The sequence below is a fragment of the Gracilinanus agilis genome, chromosome 1 (assembly GCF_016433145.1).
Source record: "Gracilinanus agilis isolate LMUSP501 chromosome 1, AgileGrace, whole genome shotgun sequence".
NCBI lineage: Eukaryota > Metazoa > Chordata > Mammalia > Didelphimorphia > Didelphidae > Gracilinanus > Gracilinanus agilis.
In genome coordinates this window covers 373,822,925-373,844,096 of record NC_058130.1, presented here as the reverse complement: position 1 = coordinate 373,844,096, position 21,172 = coordinate 373,822,925, and the positions used below count along the sequence as shown (strand labels likewise).

Genomic DNA, 21,172 nt, shown 5'->3' with positions numbered 1-21,172 from the left:
CTGAAAAACAGTATAAGAAATGATGAAGCCCAGAATAACCTGAAAATGGGGCAAGAAAAACTATAGCCAAAAAAAGTTTGTTTGTTTTTTGGTTTGTTTTTTAAATAGCTATATGAGAGAAAGAGGAAAGAATCAAACAGATAGGATTACTGCTTGGGTGGATAGAATGATAATTATAAAGAGGGAGAAAGCAAAAGCTGGTTCACTTAGGTTCATAATATAGTTAGAAGGGACTTCAGAGGCCATCTAGTCCAATTTCTTCATTTTAAATATGAAGAAACAGGCTTACAGAGTTGAATGATTTTGCCCAAGGTCACACACACAGCAGTGTCAGGACTAGAAATTGAATCTAGATCCTTATACTCCAGTCATAGCTTTTCCCTCTATACCTGCCTGACTTTGTTTTTCCTACTGAGAAGGACTTCTGCATTGGAAAAGATTGAACTGCAATAGCTAAAAGGGTGATATACAATATAAGAAAGATAGTAAGAATACTAAGTGGCCTTTGATGATTTTAGGTCATTTGGCCAAGATGGAACTACACTTGAGTAATTAAAGAATTATTAGATGACAGCTAAATTAACACAATATCAAAAAGATTGTAAGAAAATGGGAGAGATAAGGGCTAGGCAACTGGAGACAAGATAAAAACTGCCTGAGGACAGATTTGAACCCAGGCTCTCTAACCCTGTTCTTGACAGGATTACAAAGCTGGCAGGTCAGATGAATGCTAAAGATATTTAGTACATCTGAGGCTTCAGCCTCCAGCTGTCCCCACCCTCCCCCCACAAAAAAATTCTTATGAAAAATGTGGTAGAAATGTGGGCCAAAGCAATAGTATGATTAGATGGATACAGAACTGGTTCTATGGCTGGATTAAAAAGAGTGATATTTAAAGGTTTGATGTCAATTTGGAATATTCTCAGATGGAGTGCTTCAGAGATCTGAGCTAGGCTCAGAGTTGTTTTAACATAGTTGTCATTGGCCTTGGATAGTAGTGCCATTCTTATTAAATGTGCAGACAACAGAAAGCAGAGAAAGACAATCAATACAATGGATGACAATCAAGATTAATAAATCTAGTTAATAACACTATAATAATAATGTAGTAATAGACATTCTAGAGAATTGGGTTGACTTTATTTAAGATGAGACTCAACTGAACTAAGAGTAAAGTCCAATACTGATCTTAAAGATCAACTTTATAAGTACAAGGTAGGAGAAGAAGCATTGTTTCAAAACAAGTTTGTCTGAAAAAAGATCTGGAGGGTTTTGGTGACTGCAAGCTCAATGAGTTAGCAGTATAGATATGACAGCCTGGAAAGTTAATGAGATCTTGGGCTGCATTATGAGTAGTTTAATGACCATTGTTACAGAAGTACTGAACTCCTGCTATACTTTGACCTTGTTAGGCCATATATTGTGATACTATAGTTTTGAGTGCCTCATTTAAGAAAGGCATTGACAAGGTGGAAATTCTGATTTAGGAAAGAAAGAGTTTTATGAAGTGGTAGTGGAAACATTTTTTTTTTAAAAGTAAAGAAGGCAATGGATTGAAGAAATTTTTTCTGGCAAAGAATAAATGAAATAAGTATTTGATTGTTCACAGGGAGGGAATAGGGGAGAGGAAAGTTTTGAGGGCATTTGGGGATAGCCAAATTTAGTTTTAGACATTTTAAATTTCATCAAGTTCTATGGAACATCCAGGTAGAGGTAACTAGCATGTTCATGAAATTGTAGCCTGAGGGTAAAGTTGGACCTAGAGCTATTATAGTTAGAATCTGATGAACTAATGCTAAGGGAATTAAGAAGAACCAGAACATTATATATAGAAACAGCAACATAGTGCAATGATCAAATGTAATAGACTTTGCTACTAACAGCAATATGATGATCCAGGACTATTCTGAGGACTTATGCAAAGGAAAACTATCCACCTCTAGAGAAAGTAGAAATACAGATGAAAACATATGATTTATCACTGGTTTATTTGGGTATATGTTTGGGGGTTTTGATTTTATAAGATTATTTGCTTACAAAAATGATATGGAAATGTTTTGCATGATAGTACATGTAAACAGATTGAATTGCTGGATAGCTCCAGGAGGGAGGAGGGAAAAAGGGAGTGAGGCAATATGGATCATATAACTTTGGAAAACTTATGTGGAAATTTATTAAAATAAAAATAAATTCCTATAGTTAGAATCTTAGAAAATTATAAGTCATTTTAACAGATGCAATAACGCCAAAGATCTACTTGAAATGCTACACTTTCCTGTGTGCTAGTTAAGAGAAATACTTCCTTTATACCTAATACTATTAATTTACATTTTGAAACACTGTTAGAGTGCTTCATGTTTCTTTTCTAAGCTATGTGCTGGGGGTGGGGGGAACCCCCAGTTTTAACTAAAGGGTTTTCTCCCCATATAAAATTTTTGTTTTAGATGATCAAAATAACATTAAAAAAAAGGATTGAAAAGATCAATTTTGACTTCAAAGGACTGAAAGAGAAGCTTGCTTCAGAGTTAGTGGAATTATCAGTTTGGAATGAGGCATACATTGTAAAAACATGGCCAGTGTTTTGCTTAAAACTATTCTTCTTTGTTACAAAAGGGAGTTCTTATTGGTGGGTGATGGTCATGGTCTGGAGAAATAATTGGAAAGTAAAGCAGAGAATAAACATCAACAGAACATTTAAGAGATAAATAAAAATAAATGTTTCTCTTTGGTCAGTATAAAAGCTTACATTTGAGAATCTTACTTATTCTCACAAATGTCATAGGTGAGACAAACTTTGAAAGCAATTTAATAAATAAAAACCTGGTGACCACTACAAGACTTCATTTAAAGAGACCCAAATTCTTCTTTATTTAAAAAAATTATTTTAAACTAAGATGTTCAACAAATAAACAGGCAGAAAATTTAGTCAGAAAGCTAACTGTATTAACTGACACAAATGTTCCAAATGTATTACAGTGCATTATTAACATAACTATTTACATGCATATTTACAATCTTTTTTATACATTAAGTTTTTGTTTTTTATCTACTTTTAGGAAGCTGGAAATAAGTACAGATTCAAGTTTGGTAGGAATTTTACTTACATTACTCATCAATACAGAACCATACCAAAATGAAAGAAGTATTTGGAAAAAATGACCCTCTTTCAAAATTATAAAGCAGAAGAAAAATGAATCTAGAACTAGTAGGTAAATAAACCGGTTAAAATTCGCACGTACAAAATTTTCAATACTACAAAATAAAACTGAAGAAATTATATAAATTAAATCAAAGACAATGTTCCAGTTCTTTTCTGGAGGATAATCAAATTAGTGATGTGAAAAAAATTAAGTCTGTAGATCTAAAAAAAAAAAAAAAAGCTACAAAAGCAGCAGAAAATGTATGCTTGACTTTGTTTTTGAAATAATTTTTATCACAGAAGCACTATGGCTGTTTGAGCTTTCTCCTATAAAATGCTTTAGCTGTAATTTTCTTCCACAAACTAATAATTTTTAAAGACCTTGGTATCCTAAGTAATATTTAGTTTGTATATGTAACATCAGTTGTTAAGAATGATTTTAAACTCTGAATGCTAAAGCTTTTCTCATGATTATTATATTTGAGACCCAATTTGTTAGTGGATACTTCTTAACCTAAAATTGTATTATTCATAGCTAATAAAAGGGTGCTACATTTATGTAGTAATGTATAAGCTAAGGTTTATTTTTTTTCTCAAGGAAAATAGTATTTTAGTAAGATAAGCTTCTAATCAGTAAAATTTTCTTTCAACATGTCACTTATTTCAAATCAATTTTATTGCAGCCAAAACAGTTTATAATATGTACATAATAAACTATGATATATATACACAATTTAAGTTATATGAAATAAGTTTACTTTTTTTTTGGCAGATATTGGTTAAACAAAATTAAAGTTGCATACATTAGTAACTTAAACTCAACATCCTTAATTTGGTATAAATGTGACATGTTTCCTTGCTTCCTTCTATTTTGCTAATCACCATACCTAAACTGCTTTATAAAGATTTCTTTTTATCTAACTTTACTGTTTTCTCTTACGCTCTGATTCTAAACAAAATTTTTCATAGGCTTCTTCTATTTCTGGGTCCATCTCATCATCAATGTCATCCAAGTATCTGTAAAAGAAGCAATGATGATTCTAAATTATTTATATACCTATCATTTATTCAGAAAGTAGCTGCTTCAATTCTAAGACACTGAAACAGTTGGTTTTCTACTTCCTGAAGTTCTATGCATCTCAGATTCTAAGTATGGTAAAACCTAAACTGCATTAACTTTTAAGAATGTTTCAAAGAACTCTCCCTCCAAAGTGTTTTAAAAAAACAAAACCCATATGTATCTGAATTAATAACAATAACATAAACTACTATTCCAAACACAGAATTCTAGATTTACAATAGATCAGATTTAGCTCTGCCATTTGACTTTTAATATTTTAGTAATTAACATCTTGTACATATAAATATAATCCCATAAAAGACCATTCCACCAATGATATAGCTGAATTATATAGCATTTACTCAGAATCAGAATTCTAGGGCAAGAAGTAACCTTACAAGCATCTTAGATCATTCATTGGCCCAAACCCATTTTATACAAGTAAACTGAGGCCTGGAGCAGTTAAACGAGTTGGCCAAGGTCACACGACTTGTTAGTGGTTGAATAGGGCTAGAACTCATCTCTTGGTACCTACACTGTAGTGATCATTGTACTTGCTATACAATGCTTACTGTTATTTACTTTAAAATCTATCCTTCATAACAAATCTTAGTGCATAAGTACATTAAATAACAGAATATTATTCAAATTCTAGCCCTGATAATAGCTATGTAATCTCTGTGTGTCTCTGGAAACTCCCTAAGATTTATCTAACACTAAGACTCCTTATTTTCTCACATAGGGACACTAATGAAATCACAAATGCTTTGTATATTAATAAGATTTCTCTAAATAACCATTCTGCTTATTTTAAGTGTGAGACAATAGCTCTATGTATCTGTTTTATGCAATTTAAAAAGTATTAGGTACAGAAATATAATGTTCTTGAATGAACGCTGTTGGAGTAGAGGGGCTCAGATCTGAAGCATCGTGATTTTGACGGAACATTTGCCTTTTTCTAAATAAAATAAAGAAAGTGCTACTATCATATAATAACTAGAAAACTCTTATATATCTTCTGACCCAGTGAACCCAGTACTAGAATTATACTAAGGTAAGCTAATGGTGGGAAAGGGTCTCTTTGTACAACACTTTTTTTAGCAGCATTATGAGTGCTCACTAAAAACTAAGTCAAATGGCTGAGAAATGGCTGAATAAAATAGTGGCATATTAATGTAAAAAGCTACTATTTTGCCATAAAAAATTATAAACATAAAGAATCCAAAAGAATATATAGACTTACAGGAAATAATGCAATTGAAGAAAGCAGAATGAAAATAATTTACACACTTGCTACAAGTTATTTAGACAATAACAGCTATAAAGTCTGAAAATACAAACAAGATTTTAAAGGAAATATGGAAGCAAAGATGTTTGTCTTGTTAAAGTTACTTTTTTAAACAACTGTAAATGGGAAATATTTACAGTTTTATAGTTTGTTTTTAACTGATAATTACTAAGCTTAGAATTTTAAAAAATTGTATTGCGTCAAATGCCAGGAAACAAACAAATGCAATCAAAGTAATCAAAATATATGGCCCCTCAATATCTAATTTTTTGAACGACAAATTCATCTAGGAGAATGTTTTTCATAAGAATGATGGAATATTTTAAGAAAGCTCTGCCATAGAAAGATGTTTTATAGAAAGAAAAATCAGCTACAAATGAAACATACGGATCTCCAGCCCCTGATAAGTCTGTTCCATTTTCCTCATAATCTGGGAAGAAATTCTCTCTGTCAAGTAACTCCTGATACTTTTCTTGGTAATCTATATAAAAAAAAGAGAAATATCACAGCTTAAGATATTTTAAAAATTTTTTACATACAAATAATTCTATGTAATTTACCTATAATTTATGTGACCTACTGGGTTTCTTTTCCTCCTAATAATAATGAAAAATCTAATCAATTCACACCCTTTCTGCCCATCCCTTTGGTGAGTGGTCTCTAGGTCTGAGTCTGGGACAATGGAGTAGCAAAACTAAACAGCTTCTATGGGAAGAGAATTCTAATCCCAAGTTATTTATTATATCCATTTTTTAAAATCAAGAGAGCTAAGTGAAAAGGGATAAGATTTTGTTGATCAAAGATTATCTACTATTTATTTAATTCTGCTATTCAAATATGGATTATGTTAAATATAATCCATAAATCACCTCACTGAAGTCAATAAATAGTAGCTAAAGAAGAGGGACAATGATAACTGTGGAATTCACAAACCCAATAGACCTGGTAGACAATATTGCCAAGACTGACAAGGACTTCTAGCCCTGGGGTTCTTGTTTTTAATATTTTGATTATAGCATTTCAATGTAATTGGTTTCTCTTGTAATACTATATATTTGATGGATTTAAACTGAAATGGACTTAAACATTCAGAAATGGGATCCATAGGCTTCATCAGACAAATAGGTCTAGATCATGAAAAGGTTAAGAGTCTCTATAATAAAAAACGTATGGTCTAAGAAGCAGCATGAGAATAACGGCTGGTGATGAACTCGGAAGCAGAAAGCCTGAATTTGAATGCTGGCTCAGACACAAGCTTTAGTAAGTACCTTGGGCACCTCAATAAGGCTCAGTTTATCAATAAACTAGTTTCCATTAAAAAAAATTACTTCAGTTTCTGACATGAATGAACAAATTACTTGTCTCATCAAAACAAGCTACTAAATTCTGGAAAAGCTAAAGTGTCAAATGGGATGGGTGAAAAGTTTTTATTATAGTCTTTTGCTCTAGCTTCACTTCTTCACTTCAACCCTATACCGACCAATGTCCTAGGCTCAAAAACTATTTTTTCCATAAAGTCTACCTGATCCCTCAAAACATTTTGCACATTTCTCATTATGTTCCATTTTATTGTGTATTGTTTTATCCTTCCTTCTAGATGAGAGGTTGGTGAACTACAGTCTTTAAGCTAGATCTGGCCTGCTACTGGATTCTGCATACCACAAACGTTATTTGAAAATATAAAAACCATTTCTAGTTCCCAGACTGTACAAAGACAGGTGGTAAGGCTGGACTTGATCCTCAGACCAGTTTGCCAATTTCTGTTGCAGTCAATAAACTTCATGAAGGTAGAAACCACGCCTTATTCTCTCTTTGTATCCTCATAACTAACAGTGCCCTGAATTGTTTTTTGAATGAAATAATACATAGGACAAAAGCTATATTAAAGTGCATGACACAAAATAAAGATGAGAGAAGAGGATCTATTTAATAAGGCACCCTTGTGCTCCTAATTCCTGGTTTTTTGTATTATTATTGCTTTGAATGGATGGCCACATTATTTCTGCATCAGAGCAAACCTATACTCAAGCTACTATACCTACACTATGATATATGCCTACAGGTCTTAGTAAGAATCGGTTACTATTTTGGACTAGTTTTAGTTTACCAGTAATATAAATACAGCATACTCTACTTTCATGCACTTTAGTGAGTGGTTTACTAGTAGTCCATCTCTGAAGAAATAAAAAAAATAAAACATTATGTTGTAGTGAATAAATTTGAAGTCCAGAAGATTGGAAGCCAGGAAGAAATGGGTTCAAACCTTGACACAGACCTTTAACTAGCTACATAACTCTAGGCAAGTCACTTAATCTTTTCTGGCCTCAATTTCCTCAGCTATAAAATAAAGGAGTAGGACCTGATGACCTCTAAGGTCCCTTTCAGCTGTAAATCTACAATCTGATGAACATCATTTCCATCAATCCCAAACAACAGACCAATTAAGTACATTTTTCTACTGATCTCCACAAATTCTCATTCTTGCTGTTAATGGAACTCTCCCAAAAGTTAAGACTGTTAAGACAAATGCTTTTATGGCAGTTTAACAAGTGTCAAAATAAATGCACTTAAGTTATCTATCTGGCTTTGCTTTTGTCCCCCTGAATGCCAATGCAATGCAAAATAATTTTAATATTTGTCTTCTACAAAATATAACTAGTAAGATAAACCTGCATCTAGAATAGTGATAAATATTCTACAAAGACTAGCAATTCTTTTTATATTCTTTATTGTTCTCCTTCAATAGCAGGATTGTGTTAATGTATATATTCTTTTACATCTTACTAAGGACCAGTTAAAATAGGCTTATAAAATAAAAATTATAAAAACTAGCTACATATATACAATTTTAAGTAGTAATCATAACAAATATTGGAAGATCTTTGGGTTAACTAATAATGCTATCACTTCATAAGACACAGAGGTCCCATGCCTTCACCATAGATGATAGTTAAGAGTTCTTAAAAAATATTTGATTGGTTGATTTAACACATTTTATCATCTACTTCAGAGGAAACTTACTGTTAAAGCAACATACCTGGATCAGCAGCAGTAAAAGGTATGCCATCAGATGTATAAAATGTTGGTTCATTCTAGAATTAAAAGGTTAAAATATTATGGAATACACAATAATTTGTTGTTTTTGCTTCTTAAAAAAAATTGACTAATGACAAGTTACTGACTATCTACATTGGTAAGCTTGCAGGAGAGCACAAAAAAATCCATGTGGTCCATAAAAATGTATTGAGACTTTATAGTTCTGGTACCCCACAAAACTGAAGTATATTCCCCATATCTAGGACATTCCTTCTTTTTCATGTATGGTTTTGGTTGCTAAGTTGGACATAAGGAAGTAGCAACTGTTGGCGAGCATAAAATTTGGAAGACAAGCAACATAGCTAAATATAAACTTTTTGATTCATACCCCAAATAAAGTATTTCTATTTTGAACACTGTCATACCATAAAATAATTAGGATCATTTTCAGGTGTGGCTTCTCTATATGTGGAGGTGGAATGAACTCTGCCCCAGTTACTTGATCGGAGTTCTACTAGCTTCAAAAGCATCTGCTTTACATCTCTGCAGTAAAAAAAAAAGTTCATAAGTACATTAGAGCAATAATGGAAATTTTCTTGCAATACTAGTAACACACTGAGTTTCTCAAAGTCCTTAAAATTTTAGGGCTTTTATTTGGCCTTGCTGATCATAATCCTTACCTTGTGAATTTTCCAATATAATCAAATAGTTATCTCAATTTCTAATATTTGAATGAACATAAGGCTTAAACTAAATCTTGAACTCTGTGCTAGAATATCAACATCACTAGTTCACATTGATTACATTGTTTTTTAAGTCAAAGACTGTGTCTCATATATATATTGGCTAAAGCATCATAGACATTCAAATATGTGTTGTATGAATGGGAAATGTTTAGCTTATTTCCCTGTGTTACATATTTGTGAAAAATGTATAAGAATACTATTTTCTTGGGAAATTACATTTACTCAATTTCTAACAAAAGGTATATATCTGACTACTAGATATAACAACACCATCCTTGATATTGGCAAATGTGGTAGTCATAGACCCGAGAATAATAGAAGTTGCTAACTAAATTATTATAAGTCCAAAATTAAGTTATATCTGCAATAAGGCACTTTTACCTTGTTACCACCACATTAATATACACCTTACTCTGTATAGTCAGTTATCTATAAATCTTGAGTTTTTTAAGTGATTCTCTTATAGAAGGAATATAGCACAAAGAATTAAAGCAAACTGGCCAGATGAGTAAAAATCAATAAGGTAGTAATCATTTGAAGGAAATATTTCGGTATCTCTGCAAAATACTTAAAATAGGAAAACAAAACACCCCACAAATAGAAAACAGGGATGAATTGCATGAAAATCAGGCTGCTATCTATATCACTTCTCTTCCCACCTGCTGCAATTTGCATCTAGGACAACATTTTCAATTCTCTGAATCATTTCTTCCATATCTGTCTTTCCTTTTTCCTTCCATGCATCTTCCAAAACTGACCCTGTCAACTAAGAAAGCAAGTTATTAGTAAAAATAAAGAATTCAGTAAACTACAGAAATTCTAAAAAAGCAAGATTATTAGTTGCATTCCTAAAATTCTCTGACAAATATCATAGATTCAATGAGCTAGAAGCAACTTTTTACAGAGATGATCTAGCCCAATCTAATTTTATAAAACGAGGAAACAGATAACTTGAAGTGAAGTGGCTTGCCCAAGATGACATTGCTAGTTAATAGCAGATAAAGTACTAGTACTAATCTCCAGTGCTTCCATTACTTCCATTACTGCAAGCCCATTTCCCTAATTTCTTCTTTATGACTATAAAACATCTAATACTATTTGGGGATACTCAACTGGCTATGGTTCTATTTGTTTTAGAGAACAGCTAAAGCTCTCAACTTTAGCCAAGGCACAAATAATTAATTGTAAATATACAGTTTTGCTTTCATTTTTCTTATACCTAGTTTTTCAGGTCAGGAACCATTTTGAAAGGGTTAAATTTTTTCTCAATAAACTTTAAAAATGTATTTGGCACCATGAAAGGCATACTCTTTCAAATATAACCACAAAATTAAACTTCGTTTATATATAAATCCAAAAATTAAGTGTCTAGAGAGACCCAATTCTTATAATGAGAAAACAAATACATTAGATAGCATTTAATTAAATTTGGATGCACCTATACTCTTTAATATAAGAATGTATAACATGATCTTTTCTGTATCTTAAAATTTCTCCTCTACTATTTCAAAAAAAAGAAAATAGGTTTTCTATGTATATGAAAAACCTAAATGAAAAACAATTGGCACAAAGGTGAAATGTCCTTTCTGTATTTTCATTGATCTTTTATTTACATTGTTCACATCAAGATCTTATTTTGATAGAAAGGAACTAATTACTATTTGATAAAATTAAGTGTCACGATTACTTTGTGACATTTTACAGAACTACTGCTTGACAGTATTATGAACTGCAAAACTTAAGATCAACACCGTACAATTTAAATAAAATGAACAAAAATTAAAGAAAACTCACAGAACATTTCATTAAAGATTTAGAACCCTTATATTTGCTAAAAAGGAAGAGATGTTTTAAGATGTCTAAATATATAGATACACATATGTAACAGACTTATGTTTCTGAAGTTCATTTTAAAAGATGTCCCAAATATAATTTTGTTTCTATGGGAAAATTTAAGTGCTAGGTAAGTGCCTACTTGAGTCAACAAAAGGTCCTCCAAGCCTTTGTAAAGCAGCAATACCCTTATTTAACACAAGAAAGAATAGAAAAAATACTAGTAAAATAATAAAACAAAATTGAATAAAAGGTTTTTATTTTTCTTGAATGCTAGTGCTAGAGGACAATCAACTTTAATTGAGGAATGAAAAGGCACCTTCTGGAAATTTTTTAGTATAGATTTCTGAAGGGGATTTCTGGGATCTTTTGAAAGCTCAGGCTCTAAAGAAGGCTAATGGTATTAATTCTTATTCTAATTTGATTAGGCTCACAAACTGGATTGGCTCACAAATAGAAAAGAAGGGATAAAGAAATGAGATTTTTCTAAAGCAACACTACCTAAGGGGAAATACTGAACTACAAATAATACAGAAAAAAGAAGTAGGAAAGAAACAGGGTAAGACTGACTTTTTGGTATCTGAAGGGTAAGAAATGATACAGGGAAGAGGAGGTAAATGGGTAGGAAGTTCTCTCTGGAGCATAACTGGCTAAGTATAAGCTTGTTGTGTCTGCAGATGTTTCAAAGTGAAGAGGTTGTTAGGTTGATCCTATATACAGGATGTTCATAATCATATATTTTGAACTCAAGGGCCTATATATGAAAATAAATGTTTATGTTAAATAATCAAGTATCAGCATGCTTCTTCCTACTGCTAAAAGATTTCAATTTTAGTTGCTGCAGGAATCATTCCTTGCAATGAAGTTTTGCCTCCACTGAATACTTTGTAGAAGTTTCACAAACTCCTCAGATTTATGAAGAATTATGAAGAAATGAAGCAATCATCAGTTTTTGCCTTCCACAGCAATAGTAAATATAACAATTAGATAAAACAAAAGTTGCAAATTATGAAAACTACATTACAATCTTCTACTACTACTACTACTACTACTACTACTACTACTACTACTACTACTACTACTACTACTACTACTACTACTACTACTACTACTACTACTTACAAGTGGATGAGAGAAAGTCTTTAGGCAAATTTTCTAAGTTTATTTAAGTGGAAAGGTTTTTATAACTGACTATAAGAGTAATGTAAATTAACAGTATTGTTTGTTATGTAAATAATATAAAGCATTCCTATTAAATGGCAGGAAAAATTATAAAAATTGAATTCAAGCTTATAAAAAAGAGCATGAGTCAGAATGAAGTATTAATTTTTAAAAATCAACCTCCAATAAGTATTTACTTACAAGCATACTACTAGCACATACCAGACACTGTGCTTACTCCCTTTAGCCCTTCAACATAACAGCTTTAAATTTATTTTTAAAAAATGAAGCCCTTGATAAAAAATACTTAATATTTTTTAGTATTGTGAATAATACATGAAGTGGCCTCAAGTTCTCTTCTTTTTTCTAAACACAGATGGCAGATATAGTGAATGTTACGATATGAAAGAAAATTTTCAGTAAATCCTACCTTCAGTAGTTTTACTGCACAGATTAAATTGTTGTCCACAGGATTAGAAAAAAGGGCATTCAGTAATTCTCGAAGACCAACCTGAAGTATATCTGCTCTGGTAACCTGTCCTTTTGTTCCCTTAATCTATGAAACAAAATAAAATGATTAAAACTTTGCTACCACATTATAGAGCTCTAATTGGTATAAGATTAAGAGTTATGGAAGAATGTTCCTGTTTAACTTAAGAAAAAAATATATTTTAGTTCTATATACTGATCTCTTGATATAATTATCTTATCATAATTAACTTGCATATCCTTATAAAGCTTCTCCTTATAAATTAATCAGGTCACTATGAAAATATAATTTTCTCAAAAAATACCAAATGGCAGATAAAAAGAATTAATTTTGAATGCCTGTCATAGAAAGAACAAATAAGAACACTACATGGATAGATAGGTGCTGAACTTCCAAGTTAGAAAGATGAGAATTTGAGTTCTAATTTAGATACTTACTGTGACACCTTGAGTAAATCACTTCAAGTCAACAAGCATTTATTAAGAACCTGCTATTTGCCAAGCAAAAATCTCAGGGTTCACTATAAATCCAGCGAGTTCATGAGAACACAAAATCAGAATATAAATAGCAAAGACTTAGAAAAAGAGGTCAGAAAGTTTGATGTTATTCATTCTATTTCAGAGGACCAATGACATCAGGGTTGATGTCTCAACATGCTTATGAATTGGATCTCACTCTCTTCTAAAGTCAAATCCAAAGGGCAAGACAAAAGTTAGGACAACTGGTGATGGCTCAGGATGTAGTGGATAACCAAGCTCTAAGCAGCTCCACAGCACCTGCTACAGCTTCCTTCACTGCCATCAGAACAAACTGCTCTAATCTACCCATTTCACACTTACCAGGGGGAATCTTCGCATGCTTTGGGGAGATGCCCTCTAACTCAATGATTGGTTTGAGGTCTGTTGATTACCTTCAACCTGGTTTAGTTTGTCTAGTGAAATGCTTTTTAATGGGACACAGTTGCTGTGCATGCTACTACTACCCCTTCTTGGTCCCACAGGTGAGAAATGGGCAACAGATGGGACACCAAAGATGGATGAGCAGACTTCAAAAGTGCTTGGCAAAACCTCATACTAAAAGTGTTAGTCCTCCTTGAAAACTCTCCATAAACTCTGATCAGAAAGGCAATAAAATTACAAGTATGATGGAATCTCAGGGATATTCAGAAGTAAAGTATGGTCATAAGCATCAAGGGCTACAGAGAAGTCAAGAAGGATGAAGACTGAGAAATGGCCATTTAATATGGCAATGAATAGCTCTCTGGTGACCTTGAAAAGTGAAACCTGAGGAAGAAAAGGAAGTAACTGAGAACATTTTTCGAGGAGTTAGGCTATGAAAAACAAGGCAGCTATAGGGCAGTAATAAGAACTAATGACATGGTTAAATAAATAAATAAATAACCTGTTACTTTCTTAGAATCAATACTGTATATTTGGTTTCAAAGCAGGAGAGGTAAGGGTTAGGCAATGGGAGTTAAGTGACTTGCCCAGGGTCACACAGCTATGAAGTGTCTGAGGCCAGATTTGAACTCAGGGCTTCCAGTCTCTGGGCCTGGCTTTCAATCCATTGAGCATCTAGCTGCCCTCTAAATGAAAATTTTTTAAGGAATAAAGTGAACACATTTTGTGGCAGAAGGAAAAGAATCAGCAGACAAAGTACAATCTAAGATTAGAAGCCAAGAGATACAAAGAAAGGGAGAGGGGAATGATCAAAGGAGTAAGCTCTAAGAGGTGACAAAAAGGAATAGGATCAAAGGCAAAAAGCGACAGTGTACAGTTGAATTGGTTAAGTACAGAGGTAAGACTGGGAATGGAGGAGTGGAAGGCCATAGCAAGGATTGTGTATTAGGAAGGCTGAGAAATGAGGAATGACTGGATGTTATAATAAAAATCAAAAGTATATTTAAGAAATTCTATTTTACTGGAATTTCTGCAGATATTAAAAGAAAGTTTTCTTCCTTTACACAAATTCAATCTAAATCAGGTAATCATTTGGGAATATTAATAAGAAAAGGAGAGAAAATGCTATTACATAACCTATTTTTTTCCTTTTACTAAGTCTAGATGCTTTTTAAAGTTCACAGATTAATTAACTGGAAAACACTACATTTATACATTTTTTTAAATTGAAAAGGACATTTGAGACCAGCTAGTCCAATACTTCTCAAACTGATTTGGTGACATTCTGGGGCTTGAAATATGTTAAAAGAATTTTACTGTTAGATGGAGTTTGAAGGACTAGAATAAACTTGAAATAAAGGTGGGGAAAGGAAAATTAGGAAAAACTGGAACAGAATAGAGAGTGGACATATATTGATATAAGATTCATTGTAATGGTACAAGTGACAAGACTCAGCAATGTGGACTTCGAGAGAGCTGAATCATTATTTTAAACCAAAAGACTTGTCCCTATCTATTCAGGTAGGGGATCCTTCCTTACAACATTCCAGACAAAACAATAAACTTTTATTTAAAGACCTACTGTGAAAGGGACTTATCCAAAAGGACGGACACACACACACACACACACACACACACACACACACACACACACACACACACTTTAATTATACATACACACATACTTATATTTATATATTTTAATTATATATTATGTTATATTATATACATATACACACATATATGTTAAAAAACAATTATATCAGCATTTTTATTGCAGTAAAAATCCAGAAACGAAGTGAGTGCTCATCAACTGGGAAATGGCTGAACAAATTATGGTGTGTAAAAAGAATGGAATGTTATTGTAACATAAGAAATTACTAAAGGGACAGACTAGGAAAACATCAGGAAGATTTGTATAAACTAATGCAGATTGAAGTGAGAAGAACCTGAGGAATTATTTATACAAAGACAGTAATTTTGCAGATGAAAATAATTTTATAAGATGTAAGAACTCTGATCTATACAATAGCCAACACTTTCTATATCTTTATAAAGTAAACAACTGTAAGTCCAGAAAGAGATGTGCATTTACCGATGAAACCAACATAAACACAATGGTTTTGTATGACTTTACTTATTTGTTAAAAGGGAGATATAGGGGTGGGAAGGTGAGAGAAGGAAGGGAGAGGAAATTGTGATGACTGCCTCACAAAATAAATTATCAACAAGACATAATTCACAGAAGAAAACAAAAGAAAAATTAAAAGAAAAAAAAGAAAAATCAGGACATAGCTAATAGAAATACTACTGTGACCGCATTAAATTTTAAAACAATTATATATAATAGATTCAGTGTTTCGAGCATAAAAGTCTTTTTTCTATCCTTTGTATATCAAACCTTTCATTCTTATGATTTTTTAGTTGATAATGCCCTCCAAGGCAGTTCATTCCACTTTTGGACAGCTATAAAAGTTAGAAAGTCATTCCTCATCAAACTGAAAACTGCTCTCTTAACATCTACTTAGTATTTCTGCCAAGCAAACACAATTCATCTCTCCATTTCCATGACAAGTGTTCAAATGTCTGAAAATAGGCATGTGTCTTTTCCTTTCTAGGCTAAGTATTTTGAGATGCTTTAACCAATCTTTAGAGTGTATGGTTTCAAAGTCCCATAATCAGCCTTGTCACTCATCGAAAGATATATTCCAGATAGTCAATACCATTCCAAAAATTGACATCCAGAATTACACACAATACTTCAATTATAGTAATCTATTTCATGCCTATCACAGGATTATCACCTTCCTTGTTCTATAATACTTATTAAATAAAACAGAAGATGACATTATGTTACAGGAGCCAAGTGATAAATGCCTGTGTAACTAAAACAACTGAGGCATTGCTAGACAGCATCTGACCAGTTATCACCATAACTTACATCAACATTCAACTACATTATATTAAGCAAGGAACTGACAATACAAGTTCTTGACCACAAGAAACCTAAAATCAAATGTATGTGAATGCTGGAGTGGCAAAAGCTAAGATACTAGACTGATGAAAAAACAAACCAATGACTATCATCCTCCACCTGCCACCTCTACCAACCAGAGAGTGGGAGGAAATATAAGGCCAAATACCACAGGGACTGCCAATGTATCCCTCCCAGACTATTACAAGTTCCTCTTGTAAATGCACCAATACCTACCAAATGCTTTACCAATCCCAAACAATGCATTCTCAGTAGCTTCCACTCTACACTACTAAATTTTCATTATCTATATTCACCAAATGACAGGGATTAAGTACTTACTATGTGCCAGGCACCAATTAATTTTCTTTTCCTAATTTCCACTTCATCAGCTGACCCTTTAGAACAGTGATTCCCAAAGTGGGTGCCACCACCCCCTGGTGGGTGCTGCAGTGATGGGGGGGGGGCAGTGATGGCCACAGGTGCATTTGGGGGCAGTGAATAACTGTAAGGGGGTGGTGATAGTATGTGGCAGGGGGCGCTAAGTAATATTTTTTCTGGAAAGGGGGGCGGTAGGCCAAAAAAGTTTGGGAACCACTGCTTTAGAACAATAGAAGGAAATTTTCCCATATATTACATGAGCACAATCATGCTTTTTCTCACTGTCCCATCCACCCACGGATTTTTTTTGCTGTATGTTACATAAATAATAGAACTTATGATTTATTAAATTCTCTATTTTCCCCCATATTAACTACACTTATAGCCATGTCTGCCCCTATTCTGTATTTGCACAATTTTTTTTTGTACCGAAGCCTAAAACTTTATATTTATTCCCACTAAATGTCATCTTTAAATTCAGCCCATTTCCCTAATCTATTGAGAATCTCTGGTCTTTTCACAGCCTGGTTCTCTCTTCTAATATTCTGACTATTCCTTCTAGTTTCATATCATTTGAAAATTCAATAAACATGTTATATAATGCCTTCATCTAAGTCAATGATAAAATACTGACCAGAATAGGTATAAAGACAAGATCCCCAGGCCTTCCACCACAGAGATCCCCTCCAGGAAGATATTAATCCATTAATCATCACTTCTGACATTTAATTATTTAATTGACAATTTAATAAGTGAATTATCACCCAGTTCATTTCTATACAGAATATCAGATGTGTCAAAAATTGAGGTAGATTATCCCATCAATCCATCAGTTAGATAAGGAAATAAGATTATCCTGACTATGACATGTTTTTGATGAAGTTTTGCTAGCTCATAGCAATTACAGTTTCCTTCTTGAAATGTACACAAACTTTCCCTTTAATGCATTCTAGAACTGTCAGGACTAGAAGTCAGTCTCCTTGGTCTACAGTTGGGAGGATCCACTATGTTTAAGATCTGTATTTAAGGTTTGTAACCTTACCATCATCTGCTCCTGTCATCCTCTTTCAACCCATATATTTAATCAGTTGCCAAATCTTGTCATTTCTACCTGACATCACTCATACCCAGCTTCTTATCCCTCTTCATAAAGCCACCACCTAAGTTCAGGCCCTCATCATCTATCACACCTATACTATTTTAAAAGCCTCCTAATTTGTCTCCTTGCCTCAAAGCCTCTTTCTCTTTTCAAGCCATTTTGCACAGAGCTGCCAAAGTACTTTTACTTAACTGTAGATCTGGCTATATCACTCCCTTACTCCATAAATTCCAATGACTGTGTAAGGCTCTAAGATAGAATATAGTTGTATACCTTCTTAAGCCCTTCAAACCTAGTCCCCTCTTATCTTTTCAGTATTTATGTAGTATTCCCACACTCAACAATCCAGCCAAATTGGCCTTCTCTTCATTGCTTCACACATGGTCTTCCATTTGCCTTTGCACTGACTTTCCCATATGCCTGGAATGCATTCCTTTTTCACCTCTGCCTCATGAAATCACTCTTTTCCTTCAAGATTTAACTCAAGTACTACCTTCTACATGAAACTTTTTTTGATCTGCACTCTGCTAGGGTGTTTTCTATGTTTTTATTTTACACTTATCATGTATGTACTTAAATATGTATGTTACCTCAGTCATTAGAAAACTCCTTGACAGTAAGGGCTGTTCCATTTTTTTGTATTCCCAATGCCTAGCATAGTACCTGACACACTAGGAATTTAAATCCTTTTTGCCTGGCTGAGAAAAATCATGGATTTCTCAGCCATCACGCTTTCTTTTTTTCTTTTTTTTTTTTTTTAGCCCAGGCTTCCAGCGATTTTCTGACTATATCAAGCCTCCCATCAATACTATATCATATCAATTTTTCAATTAAAATTAAAAACTTAATATTCATTTATACCTTTTGGGTGGCAGTATAAAATATTTTTGTAGGTCAATTTCTCCTTTGAGTCTTACCTAAACATTCATGACCATGCTTAACCTATCCTGGGTCCTAGATTTCCATGCACTCAGTGATACTTATGTGACTGTATTACTTCCTTGCATTAAGATCTCTAGGTCATTTTGTTTATTGCCTGCACTTTACAGATTTCTATGTGGGCTTGTGAGATCATGAATATTACTGCCCTTCTTATTTATCTATCATCTCCTATGAATTAGTGGACTTCCATTGTTATTCTTACTCTGTTATAAATGCTCGTATTCTACAGTATCTGATTTATGGTTGTACATAAGCTCTCCTCCTTCAATTTCATTGCTAAAGCATCTCTAGGCAAATGGAAATAGTCCCTCCTTCAACATGACAACCATTCAAATTTCTGAAGATGGCTATTATGCCCCCTTTGAATCTTCTCTTCCCTAGGTTAAATATACCCAGTTTATGTAACTTAATTCTCATGCTATGGACTCTAGACTTCTACACAACTGGTTGCCCTCCTCTGGATATCCTTGATTTTATCAATGCCCTTCTTAAACAACAGCAACCAGGAATGAATGTAATACTCCAGATAAGGACTGATGAAGGCAAACTACAGAGGGATTTCTGGGGGAAGTTCTTGGAAACTTCTCAGATTCTCCTAATGCAAACCAAAAACATTAGCTTTGTTGACTACCACACTATCCTAATAACTTGGATTAAGCTTTTAGTAAAGTAAAACACCAAGATGTTTTTTAGAACTGAAATTTTAAAAAAAGGTTCCAGCTATCTATATGATGCCTTCACCATCTTATCCTGGTAAATTTGATCTTTTTGTATCCAAGTGCAAGCCTTTATATTTATCCTTACTAAATTTCATCTAATATTATATCTAGCTATTGTGATGCCTATCAAGATGTAATTTGTCTACATATAAATCAAGAGATGTAGAGTGATCCCATCGTTTGATAAATCTTGAGAAGTAGGCATTACAGATTAAAATTACAAATAAATCCAACAAACTTGTATTTACTGTGTGCCTGGCACACAATGATTCAAATCAAATAGTCCCTGACCTAAGGGAGTTTACATTCTATTGGCAGGTACAACATGTAGGGGGAAAAACGTATACTGCAACAAAAATTGAGGGGAGGGAAATACAAATGTGGGGATAAGGGATTGAGCCTTGAAGGATGACAAGGATCCTAAGAAATACTGATTAGAAGGGACTGCATTTTAGGTATGGGAAACAGCTTGTATGAATTTAGAGTTGGGAGATGGAATATCAGTTAAAAGAATGACTAGACTGAAATAGCTTGTGAATAATTAAGTGAAAGAAGATGGAGAAGGTGAAAGCCAGATTTTAGAGTGCTTTAAAAGTACTTCATTATATGTAAATTTAGTGGTACAAATCTTTTGTTTTTTATTCCTACCTTGATTTATGGACATTAGTCCTAGAAAGGGCCTTAAAAAGAATTGTATATAGAAGGAAACATCTAGAGAGCTGAAGTAATCTTATGTTTTAAAACAAATGTTTGCAGAATATCAACATGAAAAGTAAACTTAAAAACTTAAGAAAAGAAAGCTGATGAATGCATGAACTATGAAAAGAATTCAAGACATAAGGGTTTCAACCAGTATTCATTTACACTGCTTCAAATAACAAAGTGGGCATAGTTTACAAGTTGCTCCTTGCACTGGCTTTTCAGCAACCACTTCATTAGACCACGTATTCTCCAAGCATACCTGATGTACTGTAATATTAAGTGGTGTAAGCCACTATATTCCAAGTGTAAATCTGCATCAAGACAAGTAAATATAGTGGCTTGGCATATTTTTAAAACATGATGTGGCTAATGAATAACAAGATTAATTTTCATTAGATACCTAGTGTGTGACTAGTATATAATCACACTTCATATGCATTTGTTAAGAAACAGAATTCAGAGAAACATTGGTTAGATTTGTATGAACTAATGCAGAATAAAGTGAATAGAAGCAAAAGAGAATAAATATGTACAAAGACTATGACAGCAGGAAGGGGGGGGGAAAGATCACTAAAATAGAGTTAAAAACTCTAAGAGGGGTGGAAGGAGGAAAGAATCAATGAAGTACCAGAAAAGAGATAATGAATCACATCTCCTTCCTTCATGACAGGAAAGTGGGAGGACTAACAGGATACAATAATAT

The 21,172-nt window shown here is 33.1% G+C and overlaps 1 protein-coding gene across 2 annotated transcripts in view; it reads right to left on the bottom strand.

Annotated features, from left to right (window-relative positions):
- Positions 1–2,833: 2,833 nt before the first annotated feature.
- The window catches only part of PAIP1 (poly(A) binding protein interacting protein 1), a 52,270-nt gene continuing 33,931 nt past the window's right edge, over positions 2,834–21,172 (bottom strand). Inside the window, exons 6-11 of one of the 2 annotated variants that reach the window (XM_044664052.1) lie at positions 12,694–12,819; positions 9,929–10,035; positions 8,949–9,066; positions 8,525–8,579; positions 5,875–5,968; positions 2,834–4,156 (exon numbers count right to left, since the gene is read on the bottom strand). In XM_044664052.1, the coding sequence (XP_044519987.1) occupies positions 4,063–4,156; positions 5,875–5,968; positions 8,525–8,579; positions 8,949–9,066; positions 9,929–10,035; positions 12,694–12,819 (594 nt within the window). In that variant the 3' untranslated portion in view covers positions 2,834–4,062. The remainder of the gene's footprint in view (positions 4,157–5,874; positions 5,969–8,524; positions 8,580–8,948; positions 9,067–9,928; positions 10,036–12,693; positions 12,820–21,172) is intronic. The other variant, XM_044664062.1, reaches the window with a different exon arrangement.